The 13,920-nt window shown below is 40.3% G+C and overlaps 1 protein-coding gene across 1 annotated transcript; it reads left to right on the top strand.

Moving 5' to 3' along the window:
• Positions 1–6,138: 6,138 nt before the first annotated feature.
• Positions 6,139–13,374, top strand: LOC110515529 (uncharacterized). The gene is made up of 4 exons (XM_090194926.1): positions 6,139–6,615; positions 7,041–7,138; positions 7,272–7,437; positions 10,581–13,374. The coding sequence occupies exons 1-4, from the start codon at positions 6,402–6,404 to the stop codon at positions 11,423–11,425; spliced, it is 1,323 nt and encodes a 440-aa protein (XP_090051052.1). The 5' UTR covers positions 6,139–6,401; the 3' UTR covers positions 11,426–13,374.
• The last annotated feature ends 546 nt before the right edge of the window (positions 13,375–13,920 follow it).

Genomic DNA, 13,920 nt, shown 5'->3' with positions numbered 1-13,920 from the left:
TCCACTATGGCCAAGACCAAAGAGCTGTCAAAGGACACCAGAAACAAAATTGCGACATACAGCTCGAACAAAATTGCGTCATCATAGGTACACTTCAACTATGACAGACAACCACTAGTCATGAGTGCACACGATTTGGTTTCATTTGAAGTGATCTATTTGAAGATATTTCTGTCAGAGTTGACATTGTAGGGGATAGGCTGGCTAGCCGGGTCCTCCATATTACTTCACAGCCTGTAAAAAAAACTATTCTGACATGACTTCGGCATTCTTTGGAATTCTGATCGGTTTTATGTACTGGAAAAATAGAAAAGAGAGGTGTAACTTTGCATTGGGACTTGTGATGCTATACTAATGCAGATCCATATGTTACATGTGGTTACATTTAGTTACCTTCACTTTAAGGGAGTTGTATGGCCACATTTAGATGTGAAAAAATAACAGACAGAGAAAACCATTTCTATTCTAACAGTATTTGGGTCATTCTTGAGCTCTGGTAATATTTCAGTCCCACTGACTGATTTTGTATATAAATTGAAATGTCCAGTATAATGAATTGAAATAAATATAGAATTAATTTAAACTTTATTAATTACAAAATCATATATTTTTGTATATGTCCCCCAGGCGTTTCAATTCATTTTTACTTGGGAAAGGTTCTATGATATTCGCCAGGTTACCTAACAGAACCCTGATTCTATGATATTTACCAGGTTACCTAACAGAACCCTGGTTCTATGATATTTACCAGGTTACCTAACAGAACCCTGATTCTATGATATTCACCAGGTTACCTAACAGAACCCTGATTCTATGATATTTACCAGGTTACCTAACAGAACCCTGATTCTATGATATTCACCAGGTTACCTAACAGAACCCTGATTCTATGATATTTACCAGGTTACCTAACAGAACCCTGATTCTATGATATTCACCAGGTTACCTAACAGAACCCTGATTCTATGATTTTTACCAGGTTACCTAACAGAACCCTGATTCTATGATATTTACCAGGTTACCTAACAGAACCCTGATTCTATGATATTCACCAGGTTACCTAACAGAACCCTGATTCTATGATATTTACCAGGTTACCTAACAGAACCCTGGTTCTATGATATTTACCAGGTTACCTAACAGAACCCTGATTCTATGATATTCACCAGGTTACCTAACAGAACCCTGATTCTATGATATTTACCAGGTTACCTAACAGAACCCTGATTCTATGATATTTACCAGGTTACCTAACAGAACCCTGGTTCTATGATATTTACCAGGTTACCTAACAGAACCCTGATTCTATGATATTCACCAGGTTACCTAACAGAACCCTGATTCTATGATATTTACCAGGTTACCTAACAGAACCCTGATTCTATGATATTCACCAGGTTACCTAACAGAACCCTGATTCTATGATATTTACCAGGTTACCTAACAGAACCCTGATTCTATGATATTCACCAGGTTACCTAACAGAACCCTGATTCTATGATTTTTACCAGGTTACCTAACAGAACCCTGATTCTATGATATTTACCAGGTTACCTAACAGAACCCTGATTCTATGATATTCACCAGGTTACCTAACAGAACCCTAGTTCTATGATATTCACCAGGTTACCTAACATAACCCTGATTCTATGATATTCACCAGGTTACCTAACAGAACCCTGATTCTATGATATTCACCAGGTTACCTAACAGAACCCTGGTTCTATGATATTCACCAGGTTACCTAACAGAACCCTGATTCTATGATATTCACCAGGTTACCTAACAGAACCCTGGTTCTATAATATTCACCAGGTTACCTAACAGAACCCTGATTCTATGATATTCACCAGGTTACCTAACAGAACCCTGATTCTATGATATTCACCAGGTTACCTAACAGAACCCTGATTCTATGATATTCACCAGGTTACCTAACAGAACCCTGGTTCTATGATATTCACCAGGTTACCTAACATAACCCTGATTCTATGGTATTCACCAGGTTACCTAACAGAACCCTGATTCTATGATATTCACCAGGTTACCTAACAGAACCCTGGTTCTATGATATTCACCAGGTTACCTAACATAACCCTGATTCTGTGATATTCACCAGGTTACCTAACAGAACCCTGATTCTATGATATTCACCAGGTTACCTAACAGAACCCTGGTTCTATGATATTCACCAGGTTACCTAACAGAACCCTGATTCTATGATATTCACCAGGTTACCTAACAGAACCCTGTTTCTATAATATTCACCAGGTTACCTAACAGAACCCTGGTTCTATGATATTCACCAGGTTACCTAACATAACCCTGGTTCTATAATATTCACCAGGTTACCTAACAGAACCCTGGTTCTATGATATTCACCAGGTTACCTAACATAACCCTGATTCTATGATATTCACCAGGTTACCTAACAGAACCCTGATTCTATGATATTCACCAGGTTACCTAACAGAACCCTGGTTCTATAATATTCACCAGGTTACCTAACAGAACCCTGGTTCTATGATATTCACCAGGTTACCTAACATAACCCTGATTCTATGATATTCACCAGGTTACCTAACAGAACCCTGATTCTATGATATTCACCAGGTTACCTAACAGAACCCTGGTTCTATAATATTCACCAGGTTACCTAACAGAACCCTGATTCTATGATATTCACCAGGTTACCTAACAGAACCCTGGTTCTATAATATTCACCAGGTTACCTAACAGAACCCTGATTCTATGATATTCACCAGGTTACCTAACAGAACCCTGATTCTATGATATTCACCAGGTTACCTAACAGAACCCTGATTCTATGATATTCACCAGGTTACCTAACATAACCCTGATTCTATGATATTCACCAGGTTACCTAACAGAACCCTGATTCTATGATATTCACCAGGTTACCTAACAGAATCCTGGTTCTATGATATTCACCAGGTTACCTAACATAACCCTGATTCTATGATATTTACCAGGTTACCTAACAGAACCCTGATTCTATGATATTCACCAGGTTACCTAACAGAACCCTGGTTCTATAATATTCACCAGGTTACCTAACAGAATCCTGGTTCTATGATATTCACCAGGTTACCTAACAGAACCCTGATTCTATGATATTCACCAGGTTTCCCAACAGAACCCTGATTCTATGATATTCACCAGGTTACCTAACAGAACCCTGGTTCTATGATATTCACCAGGTTACCTAACAGAACCCTGATTCTATGATATTCACCAGGTTACCTAACAGAACCCTGGTTCTATAATATTCACCAGGTTACCTAACAGAACCCTGATTCTATGATATTCACCAGGTTACCTAACAGAACCCTGGTTCTATAATATTCACCAGGTTACCTAACAGAACCCTGATTCTATGATATTCACCAGGTTACCTAACAGAACCCTGATTCTATGATTTTCACCAGGTTACCTAACAGAACCCTGATTCTATGATATTCACCAGGGTACCTAACAGAACCCTGATTCTATGATATTCACCAGGTTACCTAACAGAACCCTGATTCTATGATATTCACCAGGTTACCTAACAGAACCCTGATTCTATGATATTCACCAGGTTACCTAACAGAACCCTGGTTCTATAATATTCACCAGGTTACCTAACAGAACCCTGATTCTATGATATTCACCAGGTTACCTAACAGAACCCTGATTCTATGATATTCACCAGGTTACCTAACAGAACCCTGATTCTATGATATTCACCAGGTTACTTAACAGAACCCTGGTTCTATGATATTCACCAGGTTACCTAACACAACCCTGGTTCTATGATATTCACCAGGTTACCTAACACAACCCTGGTTCTATGATATTCACCAGGTTACCTAACAGAACCCTGGTTCTATGATATTCAACAGGTTACCTAACAGAACCCTGGTTCTATGATATTCACCAGGTTACCTTTCACACATCGAAGACAAACATGTACTTAGATGTGAAGATGGGAGCGACTATGTCCCTTATATAGGAAGTGGAGTCGTCTGCTATTAGCTGTTGCTTGACAGATATTGTTTGATTGGATCTCCCTAGACTCCGCCCCTAACAAGGCTTATAATATCATAGAACAGGGGTTATGTTAGGTAACCTTAAGTTTCGTGTCCTACTATGCTAATGTATCTGTATTAAATGGCCCATAACTTTAACACTAGCAGAGATCCTGGAACTAATATACCCTTAAAGTATATTATATTCAACAATATATATAAAAAACGAAACATTTATATTTTCAATATTTATATTTTCCATATTAATAAATGAATGTAAGAAATGTATGAATGAAATCAAAATACAAGTGAAATGCTTACAGTGAAATACTTACTTACAAGCCCTTAATTAACCAACAATGCAGTTTTAAGAAAAATAAGTGTTATGTATAAAAATACAAATAATTAATATTAAAGAGCAGCAGGAAAATAACAGTAGAGAGGCTGTAGACAGGTATTACCAATACAGAGTCAATGTGGAGGCTATATACAGGTATTACCAGTACAGAGTCAATGTGGAGGCTATATACAGGTATTACCAGCACAGAGTCAATGTGGAGGCTGTAGACAGGTATTACCGGTACAGAGTCAATGTGGAGGCTATATACAGGAGGTACCAGTACAGAGTCAATGTGGAGGCTGTAGACAGGTATTACCAGTACAGAGTCAATGTGGAGGCTATATACAGGAGGTACCAGTACAGAGTCAATGTGGAGGCTGTAGACAGGTATTACCAGTACAGAGTCAATGTGGAGGCCATATACAGGTATTACTGGTACAGAGTCAATGTGGAGGCTGTATACAGGTATTACCAGTACAGAGTCAATGTGGAGGCTGTAGACAGGTATTACCAGTACAGAGTCAATGTGGAGGATATATACAGGTATTACCGGTACAGAGTCAATGTGGAGGCCATATACAGGTATTACCGGTACAGAGTCAATGTGGAGGCTGTATACAAGGTATTACCAGTACAGAGTCAATGTGGAGGCCATATACAGGTATTACCGGTACAGAGTCAATGTGGAGGCCATATACAGGTATTACCGGTACAGAGTCAATGTGGAGGCTATATACAGGTATTACCGGTACAGAGTCAATGTGGAGGCTAAATACAGGAGGTACCAGTACAGAGTCAATGTGGAGGCTATATACAGGAGGTACCGGAACAGAGTCAATGTGGAGGGTATATACAGGAGGTACCGGAAAATAGTCAATGTGGAGGGTATATACAGGAGGTACCGGAACAGAGTCAGTGTGGAGGCTATATACAGGAGGTACTGGAACCGGAGTCAATGTGCGGGGACACAGGTAAGTCGAGGAAAAATACTACTCCTATTACAGATCCAAGTGGTAAAGATTCATATGACATCCATTGTTGAAGGACTGTAGCATCTAACGATGAAACATGTAGCATCTCCACAGAGGAGCTCTGTCATGATTGTAGCAGGTTTACTAACAAGTTACTTATATTAGCTGTGTTGACTTTAGCTAATATGGTGACAACGATGTAGGCTGTGTGTAGCAGATATGAAATGGTTTGGTTTGGAAAGGTTTTAACTCCTGGTCACCTACAGCTGATGTGTTGTGCATTGACGTCCACAAGCGAAGGGAAAAGGTGAGCGAATTGATGTGAGAGGAAATACAACGTGGCAGTTGTGAAAGTGAACTGTGTTTACGCATCATCAGGGGTGAATTCATTCAGACGATTCTGTTGCATGTGATGCATTTGGTCTATTGTTTACAGTATGATTTGTATCGTATAGAGCGTGGCTTTAAGGGAAAAGTATGGTCACATCTAATAAAAACGAATGTGAAAAATGAACAGAGTATTAATTCAAATGTGTTTTAAAACACTACCTATTCGTAGAAGTATTTATTCATCATCCACATATTCATTTTAAGCTTCTACGTCTGTGTACAGGAAAGTATTATTTGTAAGACATAAGAGAAAATATATCTGCTTATTGTTAAATTATTATGACGTTCTTTCCATCACAAAAAGTGTAGTACCTATTGTTTCCAAACTGCGTTACCCACTCCAGCCAGTAGATGGCGATGTGCGTCTTTCAGGTGATGCTTCTTGATGACGTATAATGGACTGGACGGGACGCTTCTTCAGGAACAACAAGGCGCCAACTCTTTCAACCACCTCGGTAGCTTGCTAGACAACATAAAACTAAAAGATTGATTCTTTAGACCATGTTATTGTACATTAACTAATCTCAGTGTTTTAAACAAATTTCGGTTGACGTATCTACTGGTTAACTTTAACCTAATGTGCTTGTTCAATTTGCAAACTTGTTAAAGATTGATACTGAGGTTAGCACTAGGCTAGTCGCTAATGCTAGCTAGCTAACATCCCTGACCATGAGCTCACTGAACTACTCCTCCCTTGCTAATGAAGAGGTCTGCTGTACGGAGAAAGAATCTTTCAGAATGAAAAAGGAGGAAGAGGAGGCTGTTATAGTGAAAGAAGAGAAAGAACCTTTTAGAGAGGAAGAGGATGCTATCTTAATAAACGTGAAGGAGGAAGACGTTTTGAGAGTGAAAAAGGAGGAGACAGAAGATCCGATTGACACCAGTGAGTACTGTCTTAAAAACAGGGACACAAACTATGCAGTTGTTGAACTAATGTGGGGTTTTTAATGGGCATTCTTACTGTAGGAATTGTTAAATGGTCGATCTGCCATTGGTTCATATACTTTTGGGACTTTTCAATTAGATGTATTGAATTCTCCACGTGGTTGACATTAAAGTTCCCCTCATCTAGTATAACAGTCTTAAAATTCAATATTGCTGCGTATGTTCTACTTAAAATATAAAAAAGGCACCCATTTTGTGGAACAACCCTTTTACATTTGCATCACAAATATTTTTTTAGGAAATCAAGATGAAAGTGGCCATTTTAGGCTCTTTTTTTAGACATATTCATGCCTCTTGTAAGACTCTGTGATTGCAATAGAAGATCATAAGTTTACCATCTGTTTGATGTTCTCATTCACACAGGAGAGAGACATGACTATGGTGGATCCTCTGCGGAGCCTCAACAACATCCTGATGCTGACGAGGCAGAGAAGAGACTCTCCAGATCAGAACACCAGATGGTACAGCTTGGTCTGGTCTAGCATACAGCTTGCTTTATCGGCTTGGGCTGGGTTTCTGTAAAACACTTTATGACAACAGTGACATCAGCATCCATAATGATCTGCATCTGTGTACCCTCTTTATGGTTACTAGGACAACGCTAGCCCTTCCACCCTGTGTCGTGCCTCTCTGGGTAGCACCTTACTGCTGGGTATGAAGAGGTTGTCTGTGCTGCTGGTGGACTGCAGGAAAACAACAGGGCTGAGTGGAACTGTGAGAGGAGGAGAAGAGATGAAAGGATCAGATTTGACTCATCAAAGTAAGTGCTGTAGTTTAGTTTGAAGAAATACAATAGATCTGCCCACTGGTATCTGTTACCAGGACAACCAGCAGAGTTCTGTTAGTTGACAGGAAGATAGACTGGTGGATATGGATGTTATGAATATCATAACACTGAAAAAGGATTCTGCCAATGAAAAGAGAGAAACCAATAGACCATATAAAACCTTGATGAAAGTTAGCTTTAGAGAGAAAATTTCAAGATGATCCAATGTAAGGTGCTTGTTTTACAAAAACTTATCCTTAAAACATTATGGACGTTACATTGCCTGTCCCAGTCAACCCCCCTATCTTTACAAGACTGTTGAACAGGCAAACTAAACTCTAGACACTGTTAATTAATTAACTAATACTGGGGAAAGCTGTGATCAGGCTTATAGGGAAGGGCATTCAATAAACACAGCACTTAAAAATGACTGATGATGGCTGAGAGAAATTGATGATGATACAAATATTGTTTGGGCTGTTTTGTTAGACTTCAGTGCGGCTTTTGACATTATCGATCATAGTCTGCTGCTGAAAAAAAATGTATGGCTTTACACCCCCAGTTATGAAAACTTAGGACACTAAAGAGGCCTTTCTATTGAATCTGGAAACACCAAAAGAAAGATGCCCAGGGTCCCTGCTCAACCGTGTGAATGTGCCTTAGGCATGCTGCAAGGAGGCATGAGGACTGCAGATGTGGCCAGGGAAATAAATTGCAATGTCTGTACTGTGAGACGCCTAAGACAGCGCTACAGTGAGACAGGACGGACAGCTTATCGTCCTCGCAGTGGCAGACCACGTGTAACAACACCTGCACAGGATCGGGACATCCGACCATCACACCTGCGGAACAGGTACAGGATGGCAACAACAACTGCCCAAGTTACACCAGGAACGCACTATCCCTCCATCAGTGCTCAGACTGTCCTCAATAGGCTGAGAGAGGCTGGACTGAGGGCTTGCAGGCCTGTTGTAAGGCAGGTCCTCACCAGACATCACTGGCAACAACATCGCCTCTGGGCACAAACCCACCGTCACAAAAAGTCACGGTTTTGCCTCCAGGGGTGATGGTCGGATTCGTGTTTATCGTCAAAGAAATGAGCATTACACGGAGGCCTGTACTCTGGAGCGGGATCGATTTGGAGGGGCAGTCATGGTCTGGGGTGGTGTCACAGAGGTTGTTGTCATTGCAGGCACTCTCAACGCTGTGCGTTACAGGGTACCCTTCCTGCAGGCTCATGACAATGCCACCAGCCATACTACTCGTTCTGTGTGTGATTTCCTGCAAGACCGGAAGGTAGCATCTCACTGCAAGTTCTGCCAAATCTGGTGCAGTCCATGAGGAGGAGATGCACTGCAGTACTTAATGCAGCTGGTGGCCACACCAGATTTTTTTATTTATTTTTATTTTACCTTTATTTAACTAGGCAAGTCAGTTAAGAACAAATTCTTATTTTCAATGACGGCCAGTGGGTTAACTGCCTGTTCAGGGGCAGAACAACAGATTTGTACCTTGTGAGCTCGGGGATATGAACTTGCAACCTTTCGGTTACTAGTACAACTCTCTAGCCACTAGGCTACCCTGCCGTCCCAGATACTGACTGTTACTTTTGATTTTGACCCCCCCCCCCCCCCCCCCCCCCTTTGTTCAGGGACACGTTATTCCATTTCAGTTAGTCACATGTCTGTGGAACTTGTTCAGTTTATGTAGGTTGTTGAATCTTATGTTCCAACAAATATTTACACATGCTAAGTTTGCTGAAAGTAAACGCAGTTGACAGTGAGAGGACATTTCTTTGTTTGCTGAGTTTAGATTGGCGAGGGGGAAAAACAATTTAATCAATTTTAGAATAATGCTGAAATGTAACAAAATATGGAAAAGGTGAAGGGGTCTGAATACTTAACGAATGCACTGTGTCTGTATGTATACTGAACCAAAATATAAACAGCAATTTCAACGATTTACAGCTCATATAAGTCAGTCATTGTAAATAAATAAATTAGGCCCTAATCTATGGACTTTACATGACTGAGGGGTGCAGCCATTGGTGGGCCCTTGAGGGCATAAGCCCGCCCATTGCGGAGCCAGGCCCAGCCAATCAGAATTCGTTTTTCCCCACAAAAGGGTTTCATTACAAATATAAATACTACTCGGGTGGCTGGTCTCAGATGCTGTGGAGATCCTGGGCTGGCGTCGTTATATGTGGTCTGTAGTTGTGAGGCCAGTTTGATGTACTGCCAAATTCTCTAAAATGAAGTTGTGAGGTGGCTTCTGGTAGAGAATTGAACATTCAATTATCTGGTAACCGCTCTAGTGGATATTCCTGCAGTCAGCATGCCAATTGCATGCTCCCTCAACTTGAGACACCTGTGGCATTGTGTTGTGTGACAAAACTGCACATTTTAGTGTGGCCTTTTATTCTCCCCAGCACAAGGTGCACCTGTGTAATGATCATGCTGTTTAATCAGCTTGACATGCCACACCTGTCAGGTTGATGGATTATCTTGGCAGAGAATAAATGTTAACTAACAGGGGTGTAAACAATTCTGCAATCTTTTTTTTCTCAGCTCATTAAACATCCAACACTTCACATGTTGCGTTTTATCATTTGTTTATTGTAGTTACTAAATATTGATACCTCATCAACATCATGTCATTGTAAATAAAAGCTTTTGACACTTGAAATGCTTGTAATTACACTTCAGCATTCCATAGTAACATCTGACAAAAATATCTTAAGACACTGAAGCAGCAAACTTTGTGCAAATTAATATTTTTCATTCTCAAAACTTTTGGCCACGACTGTAGGTTGCATTCTGTATCATACAGCTATTAAAGTTATATATTTAGAACTACCTGCTCGATTGGAATCCAGTGACGTCTTGTGTCTTGAGTGTCCTAGAACTGTTTAGTTTTTTGTGTTCTGACGAAAACAGAATGAATAAATAAGTAGTGTAAACATTGTCAGTAATTACCAGGAAACTCTACAACATTTGTTTTAAAATCACACTTAAGATTGTTAAAACTGGCCTTAGGTTATTGAGGGATCTGATTAGGATTTACCCTCGTAGCAAGGCTGTTTTATCATGTGGAGGTTTCATTCGGGTCTCTATTTTAAAAAACACTTTCTTTGGCAGGAGAAAAACCAGACTCAGAGGAACCAAAGCCATGGACTTCCAAACCAGCAAGAAGACACCAGTGTTCCCACTGTGGAAAGGGTTGGAACAAGTTAAGTGAGCTTAAACGACATGAGAGAATACACACAGGGGAGAAGCCTTACCACTGTTCCCAGTGTGGAAAGGGTGTTAACGATTTGGGGAAGCTGAAACGACACGAGAGAATACACACAGGGGAGAAGCCTTACCACTGCTCCCAGTGTGGAAAGGGTTTTAATGATTTGGGGAATCTGAAACGACATGAGAGAATACACAAAGGGCAGAAGCCTTACCACTGCTCCCAGTGTGGAAAGGGTTGTAAAGATTTGGGGAAGCTGAAACGACACGTGAGCATACACACAGGGGAGAAGCCTTACCACTGCTCCCAGTGTGGAAAGGGTTTTAATGATTTGGGGAATCTGAAAAGACATGAGAGAATGCACACAGGGGAGAAGCCTTACCACTGCTCCCAGTGTGGAAAGTGTTTCACCTGGGCATGGAATCTGAAACAGCACGAGAGAATACACACAGGGGAGAAGCCTTACCAATGCTCCCAGTGTGGAAAGTTTTTCGTCTCGGCAAGGTATCTGAAACAGCACGAGAGAATACACACAGGGGAGAAGCCTTACCACTGCTCCCAGTGTGGCAAGTGTTTCAACGGGGCAGGGGATCTTAAAAAACACGAAAGAATACATACAGGAGAGAAGCCTTACCACTGCTCCCACTGTGGCAAGTGTTTTAACCAGTTAGGGGCTGTGAAACAGCACGAGAGAATACACACAGGGGAGAAGCCTGCTCCCAGTGTGGCAAGTGTTTTAACCAGTTAGGGACCCTGAAACAACACAAGATAATACACACAGGGGAGATGCATTACCACTCCTCCCAGGATGCAAAGCTTTTGCCCATTTAGGAAGCCTGAAAGAGCATGACACAGAGGAGAAAGCTTTACAGAAGATTAGATTTTGGGAAAACATATTACTCATAACAATCACTTAAACATCATTAGAGAATCTACACAGGAGAGAGAAATTACTTCTCTTAGCATGTATATTGATATTTCACATCTCATTGACTCACAACTCATCAGAGAACATACACAGTGCTCCCATTGTCTTATATTGTTGACTGATAATGTGTTGACCTGTTTTTACCAGATGAAATTGCTTCTTCCAATTATTGATTAACATGTACCTGTTAAGAAACTGACTGTTAGAACTGTTAAGGCTCCATGGATTGATGAGGAATTTAAAAACTGTATGTTTGAAAGAGTTGGGGCTAAAGGAGCGGCTAATAAGTCTGGCTGGCTTACATACTGCAAATTGAGAAATGATGTGACCAAACTCAACAAAAATAATCAACTTTATTATGAAGCCAAATCAATGATATAAAGAATGATGGGGTAAAAAAAACATCATGAAATGAAAGCAGAGCAAGTTTAGTTTAAATACAATGCTATATTTCTTTAAACAAATGAACAACAGACTTTCAGCATGCTTATAGAGAAGGGCACTCAACATGTACTGCACTGACACAAATGACTGATGATTGGTTGAGAGAAATTGATAACGAGAAGATTGTGGGAGCTCTATTGTTAGATGTCAGTGCAGCCTTTGATATTATTGACCATAACCTGTTGTTTAAGAATGTTTGTGCTATGGCTTTTCAACCTCTGCCATAATGTGGATTCAGAGCTATCTATCTAATAGAACTCAGAGGGGTTTTAATGGAAGCTTCTCTAATGTCAAACATATGAAGTGTGATGTACCACAGGGCAGCTCTCTAGGCCCTCTACTCTTTTCTATTTTTACCAATGGCCTGCCACTGGCATTAAACAAAGCATGTGTGTCCATGTATGCTGATGATTCAACTATATAAGCACCAGCAACCACAGCTAATGAAGTCACTGAAACCCTTAACAAAGAGTTGCAGTCTGTTTTGGAATGCGTGGCCAGTAATAAACTGGTCCTGAACATCTCTAAAACTAAGAGCATTGTATTTAGTACAAATCATTCCTCAAGTTCTAGACCTCAGCTGAGTCTGGTAATGAATTGTGTGGCTGTTGAACAAGTTGAGGAGACTAAATTACTTGGCATTACCTTAGATTGTAAACTGTCATGGTCAAAACATATAGATTCAATGGTTGTAAAGATGGGGAGAGGTCTAGCCATAATAAAGAGATGCTCTGCTTTTTTGACACTACTCTCAACAAAGCAAGTTCTGCAGGCTCTAGTTTAGTCTAATCTTGATTATTGTCCAGTCGTGTGGTCCAGTGCTGCAAGGAAAGACAGAGTAAAGCTGCAGCTGGCCCAGAACAGAGCGGCTGTCACGCCCTGGCCATAGAGAAGCTTTTATTCTCTATTTTGGTTAGGCCAGGGTGTGACTCGGGTGGGAATTCCAGTTTCTTTATTTCTATGTTTTCTATTTCTTTGTTTTTGGCCAAGTGTGGTTCCCAATCGGAGGCAGCTGTCTATCGTTGTCTCTAATTGGGAATCATACTTAGGCAGCCTTTTTCCACCTGTGTTTTTTGGGTAGTTGTTTTCTGTATAATTAATTTGTTCGAATGTTGTTTGATTAAATAAAAATCATGAACACTTACCACTCTGCGCTTTGGTCCATGCTTTCCGACGAGAGACGTGACAATTATGTGTCATGTTTTGTGTTGACCGCAGGAGGGGTAGCTGCTGCTTTTGCAACAGCTAATGGGGATCCTAGTAAAATACCAAATACCAAACTCTGTTGTTCTCTCTGAGCTCAGAAATAAAGAATCTTGGTTTGACTTGGACTCCAGCAGATCCTTATATTATAATATCCACTACAACTCACCCACAGATTGCTGTTTCATGATTGTCTCAATGAAGAGTTCCTCATTCCACTTTCCTGTGGGCTTTTACAAGCCTCCCACTGGTTGAATAAACATTGTTTCCACGTCAAATTTAAAAAACATCCTTAGTGAAGGTTCAATGTTATCTTCATCCCTAAACTAGCAACATTAACTATTGTCTATTGTTATTCTCAATGACATTCCTGGCCTTATGAAATCCTAGCTAAATACAATGTTCCCACCTGTTTTCATGTCTTTGGTTATGCAAACATTTGTTTATTAGATTATATTTCTCATTAAGATGAATATAGTTTTAATTCTGCATGGGTCACGCATTGCTTTGGTCATGTGGTCGCTTATGGGTCAATGATTTTAATTAGAATATAGCAATGATGCTCTCTCCTCAATCACTTACAGTTTCTTTGGAAAGTAATCAGACCCCTTGACTTGTAGGTTTAGGTCATCAGTAAAGGGGACATCTTAAATATTACAATGACCCTT

This window comes from Oncorhynchus mykiss, chromosome 13, assembly GCF_057628025.1.
Source record: "Oncorhynchus mykiss isolate SJ-2025 chromosome 13, ASM5762802v1, whole genome shotgun sequence".
NCBI lineage: Eukaryota > Metazoa > Chordata > Actinopteri > Salmoniformes > Salmonidae > Oncorhynchus > Oncorhynchus mykiss.
This window is presented reverse-complemented; position numbering and strand designations above follow the sequence as displayed.

Excerpts from the sequence above, each read along its gene's own strand:
- LOC110515529 (XM_090194926.1), top strand. The coding sequence starts at position 6,402 with ATGAGCTCACTGAACTACTCCTCCCTTGCTAATGAAGAGGTCTGCTGT. Across the intron at positions 6,616-7,040 it reads AGAAGATCCGATTGACACCA|GAGAGAGACATGACTATGGT; the intron begins GTGAGTACTGTC and ends TCATTCACACAG. Across the intron at positions 7,438-10,580 it reads ATCAGATTTGACTCATCAAA|GAGAAAAACCAGACTCAGAG; the intron begins GTAAGTGCTGTA and ends TTTCTTTGGCAG.